The 25,902-nt window shown below is 37.2% G+C and overlaps 1 protein-coding gene across 3 annotated transcripts in view; it reads right to left on the bottom strand.

The window, feature by feature from the left end:
* Nucleotides 1–25,902, bottom strand: part of THSD4 (thrombospondin type 1 domain containing 4) — a 946,642-nt gene that overhangs the window by 30,067 nt on the left and 890,673 nt on the right. For all 3 annotated transcript variants that reach the window (XM_072615569.1, XM_072615563.1, XM_072615573.1), the window contains one exon: nucleotides 10,407–10,580. In XM_072615569.1, the coding sequence (XP_072471670.1) occupies nucleotides 10,407–10,580 (174 nt within the window). The remainder of the gene's footprint in view (nucleotides 1–10,406; nucleotides 10,581–25,902) is intronic.

Below are 25,902 nucleotides of genomic sequence, written 5' to 3'. Positions count from 1 at the left end.
CCTTTTACTTTTAGACAAAGCCTTTTATTATATTAAAATTGTTCTAATAATCCTGTGTTTTGTGGGGTTTCTAGCATCATAGTACTGTAGTTTGTCAAAGGCTTCCCCTCCCCCTGCATCTGTTGATTTCATCATATGGTTTGAGGATGCTTCCATTTTTAACTACACTCTTTACCTAAAGTTGAACTGTTCTTTCAACCCTGGTGTAAATCCACCTTGATTATAATGAATAATTGTTTGACTATGTTGCTGTTAAATTTTTACTAAGATTTTATTTTAAAGTTTTAAATTTATAATCATTAGTGATATTAGCCTATGGCTCTCTTGCTTTGCTTTATCTTTCCCTTGTTTAGTTACTAGGACTGTATTTGTCTCATAAAATGAATCATTAGATCTTTTGATCCCCAGATTTATCATGTAATAGGTATATGATTGGGAGCGAATCACTTAAATTCTTTCCAATAATATATGTATTACCTATTTTTCTAGTGGTCTGTGTTTGACCCTTGGCTGTATAATGTATTCAGTAATTTGTATACTATGTAGATGAGAGGCAGCAAGGCATTATGGATCAAGAAATGTCCTCAAGTCAACATAATATGGTAAATGGTACTATAGGGAGGATCTATGTAATACCTACATAGCTTCAAATATGAATGGGATTGTTGTGTGGTGGTAAGATCTGTGCCAGTATGTGATGTCACCAACCCACAAATGATGACATATCTAAACCACTCCTCTTATGAAGCACATCAACATCCCACTTGTTCTCTGGATTGACTCCCTCATTCCAGCCTGCTTTCACATTAGCAGGTCTAAGTATCCCAAGCTATACCATCACCATGAAGTTATAGTTAAACTTTTTAAAGGCCTTAGGAATAATTGTGTTGGGGGAAAACATACTTTACCTCTTCTCCATTCTTACTCTAGGGTCTCCTTCCACTATCCTTACTAACTACTCAACCAGCCACTCACAAAATAAGGCATGTACACAGTGAGTCATGTTTACTTAACCAGCCATGTAAAATAATGACATGTTTTATATCTTAAACATTAGTATTTGCTTAACAAAAAGCAAAAGAAATAATATTACAGATGCTAATGAAGACTAAGTAATAGGATAGATAATATTATATTAAAGTAAATGCACAAATGATAAAATCCAATCACCCAACTGGCTACTTACAAAATAATGCATCTATACAGCAAATAATATTTATCTAACCAGCCACTTAAAATGAAGAGACTTTTAGAACTTAAACGTCATTAAGTAGAAAGCAAAATCAATATTATAGATACTGCGGTATCAAAGGGAAGGCACAATTAATAAATTACAATCTATAGATATATACCGCATAAATACACATACATCAAACTGAGTCACATTCTCCCACCAATGCACTCAGCGTCTGTTGGGAACAGTGGAGGCACGTGAAAGAGGAAAACTCATTTTTTAAAATAGTTCACAACTCTGGACTACAGGTGTACATGTTACTAGTCCACCAGGCAACATGTGCGCCATGCAAAACTGCTTCTTTGCTCACTACTTAATTGTTACTCATCATCATTCTTCAGCCATAGAAATATCCCTCTCTTCCTCATTCAAACAAAGCATTTATAAGTTCTTTCCATTTACCATACTTGCCATCCATACCACCCTTAAAAGGGCTTTTAAAGAAAGCATTAACTCTCCATGTGAACCACAACTCTGTTTAATTGGAGAACTGCTTCTCTGGATTATATAGACTGAAGAGAGGGGAGAAACCTGCCTGTCAATACAGCTTTTGGCCAATGATTTAAATTCTCTCTTTGACCAATGGGGAGCTGTCCAACTAATACTTTGTATGAGTTATTTCTAATAAAGTCAACAGAGAAACTCTGCTGTCCCTCCCCAAGCTCATGTCTCTTTGTTCTCTCGGATTCCTGTAGCCAAATCCTTTACCAGTTCTAATTATTCAATGTCTTAAATAAAAGCCTTCTGATTCGCAGTGATTTTCACTTAAAAAGTTACAACTCTATGCATTTTCCCTGTCACATTGATAGCCCTTTGTAAATCATACCTTAGTCTCTAGATGTTTATATGACTTCTCATTTTTAGTCATAAAACATGAATATGAAAATTAGTTGGTATAACATATTGCTTTGCAGCTTTGAAGGCATCAACATGGTTGTCTGTCTCTGGTACCCTTGAAGCTGTGTTTCTTTGCACTCATGTTTTTCTAATTTTTAATAAATAAAAGCAGCTTCTCTGTGTCTTTATGCATTAAACAGCTCTGACACAAACAAGACATCATTCTACAACAGTCACAGAAATTTGTCTGTAAATATTTCATAAACATTTCCTTTTCTCTTCAAAACTTTCTAGATCTTTCTTGAAAGCTATATTTTTGTACAGGTATATTAGCATGTATTTTAATAGCTCATGAAAAGAACTCCTTTTAGATATCAGAGTATTCTTCTGTACTAGCAATGGCAATATCTTATACATCATTTGAAAATTTATATGTAATCTTTCCTTTACACAAAAAGCACCTTTTCTGTTGTTTCATCATTAAACTGGCCCATGTGAAAAGGGCTTTAAAAGGGATAGTGAACCTTACACTAAGGAGAACTGAGTTCAAGACCCAATGTTTACTATGCCACTTTGGTCAAGTCACTTAAGTGCCCAGTGCTCTCAGCCAGGAGTTAGCAAATGATCACTGCCTCTTTTTGCATGATCTGTGAGCTCAGAAGAGATTTTAAATTAAATAAAAAACATTCTTAGCTTTGTGGGCTTACAAAAACAGGCAGTGGGCATGAGTTTGCCAACTCCTATTGTAGACAAGTCTTTAAGTTGCAAAGATGATGACTTTCATCGGTACAGGAATTTCCTGACCTGAATGTTCCTTGTACTAATGAAATCACAGGGCCAATGCCTGTCTTTATACTGTTCAGATACATGTTCAATCTTGCTTTGATGCCTATGAAAAAACAAGCCCCAAAATCTGGTTGATGTAATATAATCATAAACGCAGTGGGTCCTTCCTCCATGGACATGTTGTCCATCGATCTCTAAGTAGTGCAAGACATAGTATTACAGCCATTCTATTTTGAGTAAATGCCATTTCTCATTCACTTTTTGTCTCTAAGGAAGTCTTGCTAAGAGAATGTCTGGTGAACAGATGGCATACTTATCTTATAGTATTTCAAAATCTTTCCCGTTGATTTGTTTTCTTTTTTTTTTTAATTTATTTATTTAACTTTTAACATTCATTTTCCCAAAATTTTGGGTTCCAAATTTTCTCCCCATTTGTCCCCTCCCCTCACCCCAAAACACCAAGCATTCTAATTGCCCCTATCACCAATCTGCCCTCTCTTTCATCATCCCTCCCTTCCCTTGTCCCTATTTTCTCTTTTGTCCTGTAGGGCCAGATAACATTCTATACCCCATTACCTGTATTTCTTATTTCCTAGTAGCAAGAACAGTACTCGACAGTTGTTCCTAAAACTTTGACTTCCAACTTTTCTTCATCCCTCCCTCCCCACCCATTCCCTTTGGGAAGGCAAGCAATTCAACATAGGCCATATCTGTGCAGTTTTGCGAATGACTTCCATAATAGTCGTGTTATGTAAGACTAACTATATTTCCCTCCATCCTATCCTGCCCCCCTTTGCTTCTACTCTCTCTTTTGATCCTGTCCCTCCCCAAGAGTGTTGACTTCAAATTATTCCCTCCTCCCATTGCCTTCCCTTCCATCATCCTCCCCACCCTGCTTATCCCCTTCTCCCCCACCTTCCTGTATTGTAAGATAGGTTTTCATACCAAAATGAGTGTACATTTTATTCCTTCCTTTAGTGAAATGTGATGAGAGTAAACTTCATGTTTTTCTCTCACCTCCCCTCTTTTTCCCTCCACTAAAAAGCCTTTTGGTTGCCTCTTTTATGAGAGATAATTTGCCCCAATCCATTTCTCCCTTTCTCCTCCCAATATATTTCTCTCTCACTGCTTCATTTCATTTTTTTAAGATATGATCCCACCCTATTCAATTCACTCTGTGCTCTTTGTCTCTGTGTGTGCGTGTGTGTGTGTGTGTGTATGTGTGTGTGTATGTGTGTGTAATACCACCAACTACCCAGATACTGAAAAATTTCAAGAGTTACAAATATTATCTTTCCATGTAGGAATGTAAACAGTTCAACTTTAGTAAGTCCCTAATGACTTCTCTTTACTGTTTACCTTTTCATGCTTTTCTTCATTCTTGTGTTTGAAAGTCAAATTTTCTTTTCAGCTCTGGTCTTTTCATCAAGAATGCTTGAAAGTCCCCAATTTCACTGAAAGACCATTTTTTCCCCTAAAGTATTATACTCAGTTTTGCTGGGTAGGTGATTCTTGGTTTTAGTCCAAGTTCCTTTGACTTCTGGAATATCCTATTCCACGCCCTTCGATCCCTTAATGTAGAAGCTGCTAGATCTTGTGTTATCCTGATTGTATTTCCACAATACTTGAATTGTTTCTTTCTAGCTGCTTGCAATATTTTCTCCTTGACCTGGGAACTCTGGAATTTGGCCACAATGTTCCTAGGAGTTTCTCTTTTGGGATCTCTTTCAGGCAGTGATTGGTGGATGCTTTCAATATTTATTTTGCCCTCTGGTTCTAGAATATCAGGGCAATTTTCCTTGATAATTTCATGAAAGATGATGTCTAGGCTCTTTTTTTGATCATGGCTTTCAGGTAGGCCCATAATTTTTAAATTGTCTCTCCTGGATCTATTTTCCAGGTCAGTTGTTTTTCCAATGAGATATTTCACATTATCTTCCATTTTTTCATTCTTTTGGTTTTGTTTTGTGATTAGTTATTAGCCTCCATCTGTTGCATTCTAATTTTGAAAGAACTATTTTCTTCAGTGAGCTTTTGAACCTCCTTTTCCATTTGGTTAATTCTGCTTTTTAAAGCCTTCTTCTCCTCACTGGCTTTTTGAACCTCTTTTGCCAATTGAGTTAGCCTATTTTTCAAAGTGTTATTTTCTTCAGCATTTTTTTGGGTCTCCTTTAGCAGGGTGTTGACCTGCTTTTCATGCTTTTCTTGCATCTCTCTCATTTCTCTTCCCAGTTTTTCCTCCACCTCTCTAACTTGATATTCAAAATCCTTTTTGAGCTCTTCCATGGCCTGAGACCACTGAATATTTATTCTGGATGTTTGGGATATAGAAGCCTTGACTTGTGTGTCTTTCTCTGATGGTAAGCATTGTTCTTCCTCCTCTGAAAGGATGGGAGGAGATATCTGTTCCCCAAGAAAGTAACCTTCTATGGTCTTATTTTTTTTCCCTTTTCTGGGCATTTTCCCAGCCAGTGACTTGACTTCTGAGTGTCCTCTCCACACTCACCATGCCTCCAGATCTGCGCAGCCAGTGCTTGGAGGTCTGAGATTCAAATGCTGCTATCCAGCCTCAGGGCTTTGGGTGGGGGTGGGGCTGCTGTTCAGTGTGAGATTAAGTTCAGGTACTCAGGTGGGGGCAGGGCAGCCACAAGGGACTCAGTTCCCTCAGGCGGTTTACATGGAGACCCGTCAACAATGGATCCGAGCCCCCGCTTGCCCTGGGAGCCCCTGTCTGCTGCAGCCTCCCGGGGGGCCCGAGCTATGGAGACACCCTGCTCCCCTCTCGACAAGCCAAAAAGACTCTCTCACCGACCTTTAGTGCCTGCTTGGATCTGCTCCTTTCAGTGCCACGGGGGCCAAGGCAGGGCTGGGCTCTGCTTTGGGTCGGGTGCACAACAGACCTTTGGTGTTGGTTCTTCAGGTTTCTCTGGAACAGAAATCTCCTCCACCCATTGTTCTATGGCTTCAGCTGCTCCAGAATTTGTTGGGAGTTCTTCTTTACAGGTATTTTATGGGCTATGGGTTTGGAGCTAGCGTATGTGTACCTTTCTACTCCACCATCTTAGCTCCTCCCCATTGATTTGTTTTCTACCATGAACGGTGATATGCCAGAAACTGTTCTCACAAAAATGGTAGATTTTTTCTTGACTTTAGGGTATATCACCTAATCTACAGATGATGTTAGTGGGGATTTTTCTTCCTTTTTTCATGAAGTTTCTAGCAACATATGGCCACTTGAGGTAGTGTTCTGGGAAGTCTTTTATTATGATGATGTTAGACCAACAGCAACAGATGAAGGAACCCTCCAGCACTTCAGAAAGCTGCTTGAGCTCTCTATACCATAGAGTTCTATTTTAATCTTCAAAAAATTTCTGGCACACCAAGATATTTTAATTACCTTGGATTCATTTGGAGACAAGCATATTTTGGCAAATATGGTCCCTTCTTTCCCCTCCCCTAAGTAATCTGAAGTGTGGAAATGCTTCCATGTATTAGATGATGTCCTCAAGGTGGAAAAAGAGGAATGTGTTCCAAGCATCAAGCACATCCAGCCCTCCAATCATCATAGGCCTTGATTCCACAATGGAACCCCCTTAAGAGATAACTTGGCAAAAGCACTCTGGCCTATTGGACCAATCTTACCATAGGCCCTGGGTTTTGCCACACAACACTGCATTAGGAGGAATTCAGTTGTGATTTGCATGCGTTATGACAATATGCTACTGTAGCTGACAATAATTCTAAATTAATATAAATGTAAACCCTAGTCTTTTAATAAAGAAGTATGCGTTCTTTCATCTCTTTTGAAACAACTGGGTAGTATAGTGGATTGAATACTAGACTTGAGTTTGAGTTCTGAGTCCAACATTAACTAGATATATGACCCTGGACAAGTATTTATTAAGGTGCTGTCAATATCCCCATTTTACAGGTGAGGAAACAGAGGCAGAAGGGCTAAATTAATTGTACAGGATCACTGATTCAGCTGGTTCATGGTCTGAGGCTGGAAAGCTAAATTTGAACTCAGGTCTTCTTGATTCCAAGTCCAGTTCTCTATCCACTGAACCAGTTAGCTGCCATAGATGTAGATATACAGACAGATGACATAATTATACATAGGCATAGGTCATCCTGGTCCATTTTTGAAGTAATAAAGTCCTGGATGAAAATGGAAAAGGAAATCTTTTGTCCCCATTTTCCTTTTTTATCCACTTAAAAATATAGTTCCTAAGCGTGACTTTCACCATGCTTAAGTGAAGGTTTATGTAGGTTTTTTACCAATCCATAATGGAATTTACCTTAGCAGTATATGTGTTTGCTTGTGTTTTGTGATTTGCATTCCACATTTGATTATCACTCCCACTGCCAATATCTATAATTCCTGATTGTCACTGTCTTTGTAATTCTACCATTGGAAAGTCATTCCAGGTATCCTAATTCAAGATGCAAGTCTCTGGGAAAGGTGGCACATTAAATCATTATGTTTATTGGATTCCTCTCAAACAGAAGAAACAATTTGAACTGAGGGCAAAATCCCTTGAAGGAAGGGGGCAGAAGAAGGGTGAAGAATGGACAGATGACACATGTCTAAGGCAAACCTCACTATTATGCTCTAGCAATAAACAGAACTATTTATGGCTCCTAGATAATGCATTGTTTCATTTATGCTTCTGAAAATGTACATTTGAGCTGAATGTCTTTGGCTATTGCTCCCTGATGTTGATTTTCAATAGAATAAAAAGCTGTTTGAGGCTCGTCCCTTTCACTTAAGGGAGCATTTCTGAATGGCTCAGGTTGAGGAAGATAAATGCCACATTTCATCATGCATTACTTTCTTGCAAAAGGTTTCTCAAGTGGATCCTGGTCCTGATGGGATGTTCCTTTGTTATAGATAATTACTTTTACTTAACTTTAGGTTTGCCTGGGAATAGTTTGAGGAAGACTGTGGAGTTCAAGGTCAGAACACTTTTACTGCTGGTGTTTCTGAAGGAAGTCTAATTGGGCAGAGACGATGGCTTCTTTTAATAGTATCTACTTGTTACTGAACTGGAAAACTCTAAGGTACTCAGAGGTTCCATTTATTTATTCCATGCCACAACCATTTGGTGAGAATTTATAGCATCTCTACCCTTATACTTCAATGCCTTTTTGTGGTATGGAAGTGACCCTGCATCCTCAAAGGCTGCCCCAGAAGAGAGCCAGCTCTGGCAGGGTCTACCAACCTGGAAAGGCTTTGAGGGAAGGCTCAACAATGAACTCTGCATCTGTGAGTCCTGGGGCTAGCCAAGTTGGGCTCTCAGACATCCATCATCAAGAGCTTTATTGGACACAGGAATGTTGTGAACCATAGCACAGAAAGATTAGAAGAGGAAATATCTACAACAGTGAAGTTTATTTTGAATCCAGGCCTGTGGGAGGGACTATGAGAGATACAGAAGAAATATAGACCACAATCCATATAGTCAAGGAGCTCATAGTCTAACTGAGGATGTGGGAGAGGCACACACAGGATAACAAAGTATTCACCAATTGCCAAGCATTTATGAAGCACCAATTATAGCCAGGTAAAAATGAAATAGTCCTTGCTCTCAAGGGACTTAAATTCTACTGGGGTAAACAATATTTATATATAAAAGTATATTGAAAATAAGTTTGTATAATCTTTTGAGGGAAGAGCACTGGAAACTAGGGAGGGGATCAGGAAAGTTTCAAGTAGATAGTGATGTTTGAACTGAGTTTTGAAGTTAATCAGGAATTCTAACAGATGGACATGATAAGGGGATTGCATTCCATTCCTGGGGGAAGCTGGTGCAAAGGAGATGAGAAAGGTATTATTTATTGTGTTGGGGAACAGTATTGTGGAGTGAATTAAGAAGAGTAATATATACTAAGGCTTTAAAGACAATATGTGAGCAAGTGTTCAATACAAGCAATAAATAAATTAAACAATAACAAATCATTCATTCATCTAAATACAGGAAACCCTCCAAATCACTGAAATGATTTTTCATTGGTGCTATGCTAAACATCTTTGCCTTTCTCTGTCCCAGACCTCCGTATCTAGTGTTAGGTTACTCCTGGTTAAGCCAGATATTGGCAAAGAAGGGCAAAAGCTAGAGGAGTTGATTCTATGAAATAGTGTTGATTTGCTGTGTTTTTATCCCTAAGCATAATGAGGAATAGTTGATGATAGGGGGATCTAGTCAGCATAGACCCAGGAGACAGGTCCATGTTTGCTGACAGACTGGTTTTGAATTGTTTCATTCCTGGTTCCTCTGTGCATTTATGAAACCCAGGTGTTATAGGATTTAACTTCTCTGTTGTGATTGGTCAGTCTTTAATGATTTGCTTTGCCGTAATGCTTGAGCCCAATTGGATCATTTCTTGGTGCTATAGGCTGTAGGATATATTTATGTTGGCTTATTATTTTTTTCTAAAAATGCATTTACTACTTGGTTAGGTTACCACTTCTGAATGGTTCTAGGGCATCTCCTGATTGGTGCAAACTTTGAGGACATCTCTGTCAATTCTTAGAATGTTCTAGGAACATTGTATTCCACATATTCACTTCCAACTACCATGAGACATAGACATGGTTATCTACTCAAGAACCACACTCAAGGGAGAGAGTAGATACATGGATGGCTTCCTGGGATGAGGGAGCTCCATTCTTCCTCTTCTGATAACTCCAGAAGATATAAGATTTTTTATTTTTTCTCTCTCCTTCCATTTCCCCCTTTTTTTCTTCCCCCCTGCTTCCTTTCTTCCTCTCCCTTATTTTATCTCTCTTTCTCTTCACTTAAAAAAAAACTTCCTTGCATGTCTTAGTGAAGAAGAGAACTCCATCTCCCCCACTTAGAATTTCCCAGTCATTTCTCTTAGATGTAAGAGTCACCAAGATGCTAGCCAGGGTCTCCTTGCCCTATTAAATAGCACTATTGAGACCTCCCCTACTTTTTTGCTGATGGTAGAGCTGATTCTGTTTGGTGATGAGGCTGAAATATAGCCTTGTTCTTCAACAATGGTGAGTGAGATGCTCTATGGTAACCCCTTTTCCAACTAATCTATCCTTTATCTGCTCTCCTTGGAGAACCCCTGGTACCTTAGGTCAACAGGGACACCAAAATTTCTTTTAACTCTTCATTGATTCCTAAAGAACAACATTTTTTAATATGCTACTATGTATTGTCCCCAGAAAGACAAGTGGCAACCTTTCTCTTGGCTCCTGTTTCATAGTTTGAACATATTAGCTCCTTCCAACTCTACCATTTCAATTTAGGTTTTGTTGCCCTCTTCTGACATCCATCATCTATGTTTCCAAGAATTTGCATTGATGATAATAAGGAGCCTAATAGCACAAGAATAAATTCATTTTCCAGGGTATTCTAAGGATATAATAAATGACTATGCTATTATTTTCTCAAGGTTGGTTTTTTTTCATCAAAATGACTTCAGGTTTTTCCCTCTTTACTTCCAATATGGATTGGTCTATGTGGACAGGAATCACTTTTGAAATATGCCAAGTAAGATGCCAAAAGGGTGCACTCACCTGACTCCAGCTCCCAGCAAACCACTCCACTTTTCCAGCACAGGGCCCATTGTCACAAGGGGTAACTTCTGCTGGTCTGTTGTTGCCACAACCCTCCAAGGGCAGACTGCTGACATGGTTAGTCATGCACACCACTGAACGTGTTCTCACTCCAACACCACATTCTGCAGAGCACTGCAAGACAGGATACAAATAAAATGAAGAAAATTCCAGATCTGCTGTTAAGGAATGCCACAGAAAAGGAGCATCTTAGATTCATGATGTTTCCCTATGGAAACTTCAAAAGAATCCTTTAAGTGTCAGCAACCCAGTGGCATAGTTGAAAGAAGTGCTGAACTAAGAGTCAGGGAGACCAGAGATGGAATCTCACCTCAGTTACTTATTAGCTGTGGGAATCTGGGCAAGTCACTTACCTATTCACATCCTCAGTTTCCTCATCTTTAAAATGGAGATAATGGCATCTACCTCACTGAACTGTTTTAAGGCTTAAATGAGATAATCTATGTAAGAAAAAAGATAAACAAGAATCATATAGGATGTGAAGCTTGTAGATAATCGGCACCCAGACAAAGGAGTGTCCATGTCTTTGACATCATGGGTCCATTGAGTATCAAAGTATTAATAAGAATTATAACTTATGCCATTGTATCTGTATAATATATGTATAAAACAAACTTATTTACTACTATATAAATGCTAGCTATTTTTAAAATAGACTTGTTTATATATAAATGTACATTGAATAACAGTTATTATTAATATTATCATTATTATTAATATTATTGTCATTATTATTTCCCCATATATACCACAGAGTCTTTGGAAAAGCAGATAAGCAAAGGGAAATCAGGCTCATGTTTACATAAGGACAGAAGACCAAGGCATGAGAACAGGAACTTGAATAAGTCTGTAAGAAAGACATCAGCTAGAGTGAGGAAGCCTCTGGTCCACATTACTACAGATAACATTAACCTAATAACATCTAGTCTTGGCAAAAGTGGAAAAAAAATCCTCAACGTCTCCTATTCCTTGGTAGGAGAGAATGACTGATACCATTTTCCTCCCCATCTTCTATATAGTTTACAGTGTTCATTTTTAAAACTCCTACCATTACATGTTAGGCAATCAGAATTCATGTCCTCTGGGCACTAAGAATCCTGGGAATGAAGTATAACTATATCCTGTGCTTTTCTGGAGAGTGTGAGGGTTGAGGTTGGTCTCCTCTAACATTAGCTACTGCTGCTGTCACAAGGAATGGTCTCAATCCCCAAATGATTCACCTCAAAATTATAGAATGCTGAATGTGAAAGGGACATTAGCAACGATGTAGTTCAACCTCATACAATTATGGGTAAGGAATCTGGGGTCTTGAGAGAAGAAGCTTTCCCTAAGTCACACACGTAGTTTGTAACAGAATCGCTCCAACCCTATACCTCACCTTAGATCCCCATTGCCTGTCACTTAGAACATTTTTCTAAAAGTGTCATCTTATATTCTCATTACCTAATGGGTGGACATAGCCATTTACCTCAAAGTCTATAGAATCTTCTATAAAAAAGAAAAAGGAGCTCGTCATGAAATAAAAGAAAGGAATGACATGTGGACAGGATGTGTGTTGCACTGGTATCCATCCAGTAATTTCTCTAGGAAAGACATTATGCCATAGGATTGGGAGGAAATAAGATGGGTTCTGATCACACTTCTGATACTAGTCGCATAATAGCACTGAGCTCAGTTTCCTCATCTGTAAATGAAGGATGATAATGCCATCAGAACCTTTCATAGGACTGCTGTAAGGTTCAAATGAAATAAGGTATCTAAAGTATTATCAAAACCTTAAAGCACTCTATAAAATTTAATGATGGTTACTTCATTACTGGGTACCCTGGGAAAGTCACCTGAATTCTGTTAGACTCTGTTTACAAATCTGTAAAATGAGGGGATTGGCCTAAATGATGTCCATCATCTCTTCTATTTCTAAATCTATGATCTTATGGAAGGATATGGACAAGAATTGGATAGGACGAGAAGGTGTGGGTTTCAATTTACATCGGTGGAGGTTTGTCTTGACCTACCACATCCAATGCACTTGCTTCAGGAATTAAGACTTTATTTATTCATCAGATTTTATTTCATAAAAACCATAAAATTCCATATTATCACAACAGGAAGAGAAACATAAGTTGGGGAAATAAGGCCTGTATCTATATTTATACATTCAATTCATACACACACACACACACACACACATATACATGAATACACAGACATGTAGCCTTTGAGAGGTGGGATATAGACAATTTGAGTCTTTCTTGTTCTAAAATTATCACCCACTCATCCCATCTTCCATGCTGAATCTAAGAGCCAGGATTCAAACCTAATTGCTAACTCCAAATCCAATGCTGTCACTATCTCTGTCTCTGTCTGTCTGTCTATCTGCCTATCTGTCTGTCTGTCTGTCTGTCTCTCTCTGTCTCTCTGTCTGTCTCTCTGTCTGTCTGTCTCTGTCTCTGTCTCTTTCTCTCTCTCTCTCTCTCTCTCTCTCTCTTTCTCTCTCTCTCTCTCTCTCTCTTTCTCACACACACACACACACACACACAAAATGACAGAGTGAAGGTGAGATAAAGTGAGTGAGGGCAGAAGAAAGACATAAGAGCAAAAATAAAAATCAATATATTGTTAAAGTAGCACCTATCAGTAGGTGCCCAGATGAGTAGCGTAGAGATGTATCGTTTGTCAGAGTTTATTGTTCACTTGATCTTAAAGGCAAGTTGTCTCCTGCTACCTTTATGTGTTGACTTTTTTTTATCTGAATAACTGGCATAATAACTGTCTTTCAACTACTCTTATCCACAAAACTCTTGGAGACCTTTTCTGGATGATGGAATAGTTTCAGTGGACCAGGAAGGAGCAAATTATTCTCTGAAGTGCAACAGAGATAGGCAGAATACTATGTTCTTGTGGAATGGAAAAAAATCAAAATTTGGGGCCTGGGGTTCCCCAGATGCTTACGAGTAAATGATGAGAGAAGAGGCTAGAAAATGCAACTGTGTAAACCGAGCTGGGGCAGCTACAATGAATGCAATACATTTTTTCCCATCTATAACTGATTCTTCTTACTATTCTGGGCATACCAAAACTTTTTTTTGGATCACATATATGGCCTAAACTGACCAGTTCACTGGCAGTGAACTGACAAAATTATGATCAAATCAGGTTCTCTTTTAAGATCATTAGGTAAACTGTGCAGACTTGGGTGATTTTTGAAAAAAAATTACTGATAATGACAGGAAAGTCAGAAAAGGTCATGTCTTGGGGTTGCAATGACAAGAAGGGTTGGAAGCCCAGGAAAAAAAAGAAATTCTACTCAAAACAACTTCTATGGAAATTCAGAAGAAAAAGAAATTGGAGACTTCTGAAAGCAATTTTAGTAATTAGAGAGCATGTTCCTTGAGAGCAAGAAATGTGCCTTACACATTTTTGTAGGACCTACAGTGCCTACCCCTTAGTAACTGTTCAATAAAGGTTTGCTGAATCAACATATAAGCTTCTCTGTGAGGTAGATGCCAATCCAATAGATACTCTAAATTCAATCTTCATCAACTTGTAAAATGTCTTTTATGGGGAAACATTTAGCTAATAGTAATTGCTAGCTATAGTATGAAGGTTTATTGCACTCGAAGGTTTGCAAAGCACGTTAAAAAAATATTATCTCATTTTATTCCTCCAACAACCCTGAGATAGTAATGCTATTATTACTCCAATTTTACAGATAAGGAAACTGAGGCATATAGTTAAATGACTTGCCCAGGGTCATACACCTTCTACGTGACTGAAGAATGATTTATACCTGGGTCTTCCTAGTCCAAGGTCCAGTTCTCTCTATTCACTGAGCTGTATATAGAAGTATTTTGAGGGTGTTATTATGTAACGTGTCCTTAAAAAATGAATAATGCCCCAATTGATAAATGGTCAAAGAATATGAACAGGCAATTTTCAGAGGAAGAAATTAAAGATATCTGTAATCATATGAAAAAATGCTCTAAATCACTTTTGATTAGAGAGATGCAAATCAAAACAACTCTGAGGTATCACATCACACCTATAAGATTGGCAAACATGACAGAACAGGAAAATGATAAATGTTGGAGAGGATGTGGGAGAGTTGGAACACTAATTCACTGTTGGTGGAGCTGTGAGCTCACCTAACCATTCTGGAGAGCGGTTTGGAATTATGCCCAAAGGGCTACAAAAATGTGCATACCCTTTGACCCAGCAATATCGCTACTAGGACTGTATCCACAAGAGATCATAAAAATGGGAAAGGGTGCCACATGTACAAAAATATCTACAGCAGCTCTCTTTGTAGTTGCCAAAAACTGGAAGTCAAGGGGATGCCCATCAATTGGGGAATGGCTGAATAAATTATTGTATATAAATGTAATGGAACACTATTGCGCCATAAGAAATGATGAACAAGAAGACTTCAGAGAGGCCTGGAAGGACTTATATGATCTGATGCTGAGCGAAAGGCGCAGAACCAGGAGAACTTTGTGACAGCAACGACCACAGTGTGTGAGAGTTTTTTCTGGTAGACTTGGAGCTTCGTAATAATGCAAGAACTTAAAAAAAAACAATTCCCAATGGTTTTCTAAGGCAAAAAAAATGCCTTCCACACTCAGAGAAAGAACTATGGAATTCATTCGCAGAATGCAGCAGATCATATTTGTGTGTGTGTGTGTATTATGTTTTGATTTGTTATATGATTTCTTCCATTTATTTTAGTTCGTCTATAGTGAAAATGTATTCAATAGGAAAGTATATGTAGATCCTATATAGAATTGCATGCCGTCTTGGGGAGAGAGGAGAGTGGTGAGGGGTAGGTGTGGGGGGGTAAAAATCTGAGTTTTATGGTAGTGATTGTAGAACATTAAAAAAAAAAAATAATTAAAAAAATGAATAATGGTTTTGGAAAGCACCATAGGTTAACAGTCAAAGCATGTGGTTATTCCAATAGTGGTTTTGCCACAAACATGAGGGATCTTAAGTAAATCTCTTAACCTCTTTTCAAACATGGTCAATATTTTAATGAGTTTTTCATGACTATACTTATTTGTTACGAGGGAAGACCCTATTGAAGCAGGGGTTGGTGAAGGCAAAAGGGAAGAGTCAGGGCAGTGAGGAATTTTTTTAAAAGAGCTTCAATAAAGCTACTTTTAAAGCACACTTTCAGGGCTAGACGCAAGGTTTAGCAAATAGTAAAATTATGAAGCTGACTCTATAAAGTTAGCAGACTGACTCTATGAAAGTCTAATCTACACAAACTGGCCGTTATAAGTCATAATGAAATTTGGAGTGAATGTCACATGGCTTGGCAAGAGGAAATACCATGTGGTAATTTTGTAGTATATGTCATTCTACATTAAGTACTAGTTGCAACAGCAAACATATGGGTCACTTAAAAGTTTTTGGAATGAATATTCACTTATATTCATTATTTCATTATATTAATTGCTAATATAGAGTACTATTATTAATCATTATTAGTTACTTTTAATTTTATTAATAATTAATATTTAATGTTATTGATGATAATTATTAATATTATTCATTATTAATATATTATTAATGTTGTAAGTAGATTCAATTCATTCCTTTGGAAGTCCTCATATGGAGCACTTGATTTGGTTAAGAGCAGGCCTTGATTTGCTCTATGCCTCAAAGTTCTCTAATAAACTTTTTTTAACGGAAAATACTTCTCTAATAAGGGCTACCAAAGAAATGAATATCACTTAATGGTCATGAAAATTCATGATCTTTGAGTTTACAGAGTCATAGAGAATGAATGAAAGTTATATATCTATAAGGTGACAGTACATCACAGCTTTACCAATACTATGCTTACATGTTTGTGATACTCTGTTATATTTGTTCTTCATTATATGCTGTTTCTTCCATGTTTTGCATATATCCTTTTGAAAGTCAAACTCCTCAGAGCAATCCCTGTGCAGCCACATTAATTTCTTTTCCATACTCTCTCTTTTTTTCTGATTAGGCTTTTTTGTGATAATATAGTCATAATTTCCCATCTTTCATAAATTAGCTTCTTGTTTAAAATCTCAGGCCATCAAAATGTAGCTCTCTGATGTCTGAACTCTAAAGTCTTGAGTGCTTGCTTAAGGATGTTCAGTATTCCTTTTTCTTGATCATTTGAATTGCAAAACACTTGAATACTTTCTCCCAAGATTTCTGTTACTTCCATATCACTAACTAGCTCTTCCCCATTGGTCAGAATTAAATATAATATGTTAAATATAAGATATAATAAGTACATTATGTTTATTAATGTAAATAAATATATTTATAAATATATTCTCTAAATACATAAATTTAAATATATAATATATTTATATTATAATTATCAAAATTAAATATAAATATAGCTTCTCTACTCATTGTTTTTTCTTTCTGAGAGAATTTATGAGTAAGGCAAGTTCCAAATCTATCAGATACTCCTCTTTGTCAAATGAGACTCCCAGTGGATATCAGGATAGTTGAGTACCCCACGCTCTCCTCAGCATTACTATTGTGGCTTACCTAACTTGTTTGATTTAGGGTAAGGTTTTACACTCTGAGTTAAAATAGCATTATCCATACCTATTTCATGGTCATCTATAGTATATTCCCTAAATACCATCACTACTATTTCTATCCCCACCATGCTTCCTTTTCCAGGAGGATAGATTTCTGTACGTTATCTCCCTTTATGAAAAATATTTTTGAACAATGCATATCTTTTAATTGTAACACATATTTGCATTACATACACAATACTTTATAAGTCTTCTTTTAGTATTGTAGGTTATTACATTTTGGAAAAATGGTCCTCCAACAGAAGGGCAGCTAGGGGGGGTAGTGGATAGATCAGTGGGTCTGGAGTCAGGAGGACTTCAGTTCCAATGTAGCCACAGACACTTACTAGCTGTGTGACTCTAATTTTCCTCAGTTTCCTCATTGGTGAAATGAACTGGAGAAGGAAATGGCAAACCACTCCAGTATTTTTTGCCAAGAAAACCCCAACTGGATTTACAAAGAGTTGGATGCAACTGAAATGACTGAACAGCAAGTCTGACGCAGAAACAGCTGTACCCCAGTAACTCCATTTTAGTTAGCACTGGTTGGGAGGAAGGGAGCTTCCAGTAAGGAAACTCCTTCTACTGGTGCCGAATTACAACTGTTGACTTTCTACCCATCATGCTGTGCTTCCTACTGTAACTACCATCGTTACTGCCGTTGGTTTTGTTGTTGACTTGGCTGTAAGTTGTTTATTTAAGTTCAGCACAAATACATAAGGCCATGGGATGACAGGTATAAAGCTGGAAGGGAACTCCCAGGTCATTTAGTCCAATCCTTTGATTTTACAGATGAAGAAACGAAGCCCAGACAGGTAGCTAGCTGATGATCGCATAGCAAGGCAGTGCCCTGGTTGACAGCAGACTGCATATTTAAAATCAACATAAATTCATGGGAGACTAAATCACCAGTAGTTTTGCTTTTGGGTAATCTCATGCAAAATTGTTTGACGGGCAGCTATCTTTATGAAAACCAAAAACAAAACAAAAAACTTCCTGAGAGTGAATAATTAATGCCTTTACTCACTTAGCATTCCTGGGTTTCATTTATCACTTTACTGTCCCCAATCACTTGATAGAGTTCTAAATGCCACAGCCATACGAAGAAGGAGCTATGTGACCCTAGATAAGTGACTTAACTTCTCCGTGCCTCAGTTTCCTCATTTGTAAAAATAAGGAATTCGGACCCAATTGCCTCTAAGGTCCTTCTAGCTTTAAATCTAAGATCCCACAACAAATATAGTAAAAAAGAACACTGATGTTACTGTCAGTAGACTTGAATTCCTGTACCAGTTTTGTGTGACCCTGGGCAAATAACTTCAATTTTATCTTCCTCATCTGTAAAATGAGGAGAACAGTAATTGTGTTATCTGCATCACAGGTAGAGGAATGCTTTTCAAACTTGAAGGTCCTCAGCGAATATGAGCCATTATTCTAAGTAGAATGAATTGCAGAATAGAGCCAATGAGTCAGATAATTTAAAGAAAAAGAAATCATTTTGCTCCAATTATATGTATATTTCAGGCTAAAAGCTTTTTGGCCTGTACTGTCTGCTGCCTCTTCCAGCTCTGAACAGTAAGATACCTAAATTACCCTAAAGGATAGTGAGGCAGATCAAATCCCAATTAACTCAGGCTGCCAGACTGTAGGAATTAAAGTAATTTCCTTCCTCTTACAAATGATGACCTATCTCATATTTAAAAATCCAAATAATCATACCTCAGTCTAGAAAGTTAAGGGTTTGTCCTGCAGCTGCAGCACATTACATCCCAAGATACCATGTCATCATGGAGACACTTTCAGCTGAAAATTTTATCCTGCAAATAGTTCTTTCCAGGTAATTTCCACTTGAATATCTAATTTAATTCCATTTTTCTTCCCAAGGCAAGCTGGAGATCTCCATGAAAGCTTCTACATGTCCTTCATGGGCCTATCTAAAATTACAATGTCAGGCCTGAACTACAGTATCAAATATACCAGGTTAGTGCCAAAGGAGAGAGCATAGAAGCATTCATCTGTTGAGTGTGGTCACCGTTTTCATTACATTACCCACAGAGGACTTTTCACAATAAACTTGAATCTGAAAATCTTTGGACTTAGTGCTGGTTCCCCACAACCCCTCCCCTCACTCAGAGTTCTCCTGTATATTCTTAGACCAGTCAGTTCCCTGGAAAGTGAAATAGGGATATATGAAAAATAAATTACAGATAATATAAGCCAGCTTTTCTCTAGGGGTAGCTATCATTTTATAGCTAGAAGTTTATAGGGGCATTCAAGTTCTTAACTTTCATTCCCAAGAGTTAACCAATAAGTAAATTTTGATGACAGATCAAATGTAATTTAAAAAAAAACTAGAGAAATTGCGTGGTACAGTGGACAGAAGACCAGCCTTGGACACAGGAGGTTCTAGACTTGAGTTGTGCTTCTAACACATGAACTAGCAAGCAGTGACCATGGATAAGTTACATAAACCATTAGTGTTTGAAGGAACTCTTTTTAAGACTACACACTACATGGGAATTGCTAATCTGCAACAGTGGAGGAAGCTTTCACACTGGGAGTTGCCTACACCAATGAAACCATACATCTGAACATGCATATGTGCATTGAAGAGCATGAACCAAGTCTGTAAATGTGTCTCTTTCTGCTCCAGTATTGGTCTGCTTCAGATAATTCTGAACATCCATCCATCCAACCATCCATCTATCTGGTCGATGTTCTCTGGTAACTTACTACACTGATAAATCACAGGCTTGGACATTCACAAATAAATAAAGATATGCTAGAAAGATAGATGGAGAAGTAATATAAAAATTATAGTAAGTTTCTCTGGTAAAGGTTTAATTTCTCAAACACATGGGGAATTGAGTTAAATTTATAAAAATAAGATCCGTTCCCCAATTGATATATGGTCAAAGGATATTAACAGGAAGTTTTCAGAAGAAGATATTAAAGCTGTCTATAGTTATATGAAAAAAACACTCTAAATCACCATTGATAAGAAAAGTACAAACTAAAATAACTCTGAGGTACTAAAAATGCTGAAGGAGGGGGAGAGAAAATAGGTACACTAATGAATTGTTGGTGAAATTGTGAACAAGTTCAACCATTCTAAAAACAATTTGGAATTATGCCCAAAGGGCTATAAAACTGTGCATACCCTTTGACTCAGCAATGTCACTACTATGTGTAATTATTGTTAGTCTATATAGTCTCAGAATTTGGGGTGATTGTTGTTACGGTTTTAAGATGCATTTGTTAGATTGAGTCTAGATGACTCAGAGGAGAAACAGGGCAAGGATTTTTGAAATAAATATGGAGCAACGCCCACAGAGTACTCAAACCGTGCACACCCTTTGATTCAGCTATACCACTACTAGGCTTATACCCACAAGAGATCAAAGATGGAGGAAAATCATCTACATATGCAAAAATATTTATAAGAGCTCTTTTTATGGTAGGCAAAAATTGGAAACTAAGGGGCTATCCTGTCACTGGGGAATGGCTAACTAAATTGTTGTATATGAAGGTAATGACATATTCATGTACTCCCATGGTTCCCCACCTCTGTGAAGAAATAGTTGGAAGTATCCTTAAAGAAAGCTCTTTTCATTAAACTGCCTGATTTTGTCTCAGTCTCCATCTCTTCACTCCCCTGCTTGCCATACCTAGGCAGCTTGAACATGCTTCTCTAGTGTGAGGCTTCAAAGACCCTAACAGTTTATGTCCCAGTTGTTAGATTACTTATTTCCCTTTGGAAATATTCTTCTTGGCTACTTCCGAAGTCAATCAAGATTCTGTCTCATTTCAGCATTTTTTGCTCTTTCTCACATTCTCTTTTTCATTCGCTATCCATGAACTTTGTCCTTTGGCAATTTTCTTCTAACCTTAATTCCTGCTCAATGGACACACAAGCAGCAGCTAGTATCTTATTACAGAGATGTAAAAACACTCTAACCAATTGGAAAGATGTATTTTCCACTTTACTTTCTAGGGAATAGCAGAGCAGGACCCTCCTAGTATTTTTTTTTTAATCCTAAATGGTGCTGAGCTCTCCATCCAATGTGAGATAATTAAATTGTCCAGTTTCAGTTAGCTAATTTTTCTTAGCAAACTCTTAGCAACTTAACTCCAGTTATCAAATAACTTGGAAATTTTCAGTTGATTTTATTTGTTATAATGCAACAAAACAAAATGAGCACAAACTAAACTGGTTTCTGTTGTATTGAGCGAGGTGACAGAAGTTGCCAGAGTAGGGTGTCTGACAAGAAAGACTGGCCAAAAATGAGAAAGGCTGAAGTTTTCAAATAAGTTTAAGTCTGTAATAAGCACTGAAATAATACTGATTAGCTAGAGTATGAGTTATAAAGTTAAGGCATATAAACCACAGGTCACATTAAAAAAATTGAGTGATATTTTGTATGTAAAATGATATTATAATCAACACACCATAGACTCTGTGATCTCATCAGTGCATGGGTACTCCTTTCTCTCCATCGGCATATTGCTAAACACCTACTGTTTTTGCTAAACAAGAAAAAATTATCAATAGATTCTGGCTGTAGTTAGCTAAGCTGCTTTCCCCCCTAAAATTGACAGCTAGTCCCTGGCCCTATGTTCCAAGACTTTCTGGATTGGTTGCCTTCCAGAAGTCAGATATATCTCCATGCCACAATAGGGGAGAACTTTACCAGAAGTAAAAAATTAATTTAATGGAAATGATTTTTGATAAGGATGTAGGATCCTAATGGTTGTATCTGACATGGAAAATGAAGCATGATGGTTAGCCATATGTCCACATTGAATCAGAAGACATAGAATGCTTATGATTAGTCAGTCGCTTTAGGGTTAAAGACAGGAGAATATTTTTACTCAGGATGTATAGGCACTATGTGGAAGACAAGCAGTAATGACCTATGATAGATCAAGGGTGAAATGGAAAAAGGACATAGAATGTTCAGTATATTTGTTCCAGAGAGGGAAAATCCTACCAATCGATAGGGAGTAACACTTCTATTACAAATTGGACAATTAGAATCAGTTAATAATTTTTTCTCAATTAGCTAAGGAATGAAGGAATTCAGCAATCTGCTAGGAGAGAGAAAGGGGTACCCACATATTGATGAAATTACAATGTCTATGATATGTTGATAGTAATATCTTTCCACATACACAATATAATTCAATAGTACACATGAGAGCTATATTAGAAGGACAATGAAAGCAACCCCAGCTCCCTCATGGGAGGGCTGATTCTGGTGAATACCCTTGACAAATATCTGGAAGTAGCAACCAAACATATTTAAGCCATATCAGCTGCAGAGATATGATTTGATTATGAGTTAAATCTCTGGGATTAAGCAGCACAGACATTGGAGGCTTTGGGGGAATAATAGTTAATTCGTAAATAACTCTCTGGAAATGGCTTGTCTTTTTTATTCCAGCTTTATTTACATACTAACATAGCTGAATTGATCCCAGGAGAACTGTAAACATACAATAGCTCTCCTTAAAATTTAATTTTGCATCCCATCTTTTGAAATTTAAATAAGTTTTTTATCACCTCTTTTTTCTCTTGATACAACGGAAGACATTTTTTATAATGAGAAACAGACATGCCTCCTATAAGGTTACCTCAGTCATCATTTTAAATTATGTTTATAAATTGTAATGAACTACCATCATAAAATTGCAAAATCTTGCTCTAAATCTTGCTCTAATGTCATTTGGCACATTTTACATTTATAATTTTCCTCCCATGTCACTAGTTCACCTCTTTAAAGTTGTTTCCTTTAATATTGTATTTTTCAGAGAACTGGCTAATTCACTTAAGCAGGGCATCCCTGTATTTATAGAGATAGGGATTACAGATTCAATCAGATTCAATTCAATTCATATATAGGGAACTCCTGGGTGAACAAAGTCCAGGGTGAATTTGTAATTCTAAATAGGTCAGGGGGATACTATAGGGGGTTGATCTGTTTGTAATTTCTTTACATCTTGGTTTTTATGGTATCTCTCTCTCTCTTTGTACACTTTCAATACTGCATCATTTTGTGGATATTCTAATAGGAAGAAAAAATGCATATCTAAGCATAGAAATGTATGCTTTGAGATACAGCTGGCTGTACCTGAGGGGAAAAGCAATTTGTAAAGCTTATGCTGGTCTTAGGCACCACTGTTATTTGATGGAAGCTAGCTAAAATGCTGAGCTCAAGAGGATCTACACAGTACTCAAAGGCCCTAACTAGGCTCTAGGGAACATTCATTCATTCAAACACTTTTATTACTATCTTAAGTTTCTAGGGGAATATGAGGATAAATAAGGTTTGGTCCTTAGAAGAGTCAGTGGGGAGAGGTAAAAAATGTTCGTATATAACTACAATACAAAATACTATAGTAAGTACACATGATACGGTTCCATGAGAGCTCCTTAATTTAAACTGTATTTTCAGTGACAACAAATATCACATTTAATTAATCTAATATATCATAATAATCTAAGTTTATTCTGCAGTTTCTGGTTGATAGATTGATTACTTCCTCCCTAAACTTTAGTTCCTTCCATTTATCCCATTGATTTTTTAGAAATACTTCTATGTTTCTTATCTATCCTTCTAAGAAAACTTCATTTTTAAAAAAAAATTCATTTTTTTTTTTAGATTTCTGATGTCTTATTTCTACTTGTCATTTAGGGGAAATTTTTATTTCTCTCTTTAGATTTACTCCACTTAATCATCAGGTGGTTTATAGCTTTGAAACGAGACTGAAGAGTTGTGGTTAATGAAATATTTGTGTTTTTAAATTTTTCTTCTGAGATATATGAGGTATGTCAGAATCTTTTCACTTTCCTGTACTCACTCTCTCTCCTTTGAGGGCCTGGGAAAAATAAATGTTTTCTCCAGAAGGCAGGCATGATGACGAGTGAGGCTTGTAATTGGTAGAGACTGAACAAAACAAAGTTAAACAAACAGAAACCATGTATACTAGATGAGCCCTCCTTTATCTTGGATGTAGCCTGTTTAAATGTAGCTGTTTACATGTTGTCTCTCCCATTAGACTTTGAATTCCTTAAAAGAAGGTAATGTCGTTTGCCTTTCCTTTCCCCTCTAGTAGGTGGCTCACCGTCTGGCACATAGGAGATGCTTAAAAATGTTTATTGCTTGATTGGCTTTAAGTTAATATATCTTTGGGTCAAATAGCTGTCCAGTAAAGTAGCCCTGTTTTGTTTCTCCTTCTTTTAATGCAACTTCTGCAAATGTCAACTACTTACTTACCAGTGCTTACTGGAAGACAGCTGGTCTTAGTATACTGAAGGGGTAACATATATGTGTTTCCTAGTTAGGGGCTATGAGCCAAGATGATGACAAAATTCCTTTATATAATATTTGGTCCTTCATGTCATGTGGGGCTCTGAAACAAGTATTAACAATATCAAGCAATATAAATGTATACCCCTAAACGAGAGGTCTTGATTCAGGTTCTTAGATCTTATAGAAGGGTTTATTTATTAAGAAAAGTTTCACTGTATAAATAAGTCAGCCTTCGGTTAATTGCAAAACTGATTTAACTACAAAATATTAAAGTCCCTGACCACTTTGGCTAACTAAGTTATTATTTTACTAGTCACTACCAATATTTAGAGCATATGGTCTATTGTGGTGACTTGAGATTTAATCCTTAATATTTTAAGGAAAGAATAATAGATTTTTCAGAGCAAAAGAAAACACACCAGCTTTGACAGAAGTAAGATTGAATGTTTGGAAATAACTAATTCATTTATGATTCAGAGGAAAAAAAAAAGAAACACAACTTCAATTTGGTTATTTTTTCAACTTTCATCTTCCATGGCTGAAAAACCTTTTTAAGGAAGAAAAAAATTACTAATTACAAAAATATCTCCCTCAATGAAGGGGGAGATAAATGCATCCATGCCTGGCTCTAAATAAGGATTTCAAATTAAGTGTTTGATGTAGCAAGGAAACATATCAAAATGAAAGCAAATTTACTTCAAAGGGGGGAGAGGGGGTTATATGTCATCATTAAAGAAAATATAGCTTTAGCACAAGTAAAATGAACCTTGAATAACTTTTCAGGCAGAATTAAACCATTGAACATAATGGAAATATAAAATGGCTTGGATCACGGTACACTGTTATTTACATAGTGGGCCTTCTAAGCACCAGAGGCAATAATCCCTTAATCACCTAGTGACTGACTGGTGCCTCACATAAAGGACTTGACAATGCAATGTCGCCATGGTGCACATCAAACTTGGAGTCAGAGAGTTAGTTTGAATACTGGTTCTATCACTTGTAGTCTGGGTGACTCAAGGAAAGTTCTGAACCTTTCTTGGTTCTTCATGTATAAAACGAGGAGAATGGACTACATGAACTTCAAAGTGTCCTCTAGCTCCAATTCTGTGATCCAATGAGTATCACTTTCTTCAATTACAGATGCCCCCAAATCTGTCCATATTGACCACTGTGGCTAGTCAGTGATTCTGTTTTCAAATTCAGACACATCAACAATGTGTCTTGGACATTCTGCCTCTTAGAAAAGCAGAAACAGGGGTGGAGCCAAGATGAAGGAATGAGAGCAACTACTCACCTAAGCTCTTAGACAAACTCCTTCAGATACCTCTAAAAAGAGAATCTGACCAAATTTTGGAGGTGCAGAATCCATTAGGAGACAGACTGTAGCAGATTCACATACCAGGACAGACTGGAAGGTTGATAGGAAGGATCTGTTCCAAGGGGGTGAGCCCACAGCACACAATGCAGCAGCTCAGCTGAGCAGGAAACCCCTGGGGTGGCCTGAGGCCTGAGGAATGGCAGAGTGGCAGCCCGGGGCAGGAGATTAGT

Source organism: Notamacropus eugenii, chromosome 1, assembly GCF_028372415.1.
Source record: "Notamacropus eugenii isolate mMacEug1 chromosome 1, mMacEug1.pri_v2, whole genome shotgun sequence".
NCBI classification, from domain to species: Eukaryota; Metazoa; Chordata; class Mammalia; order Diprotodontia; family Macropodidae; genus Notamacropus; species Notamacropus eugenii.
This window is presented reverse-complemented; position numbering and strand designations above follow the sequence as displayed.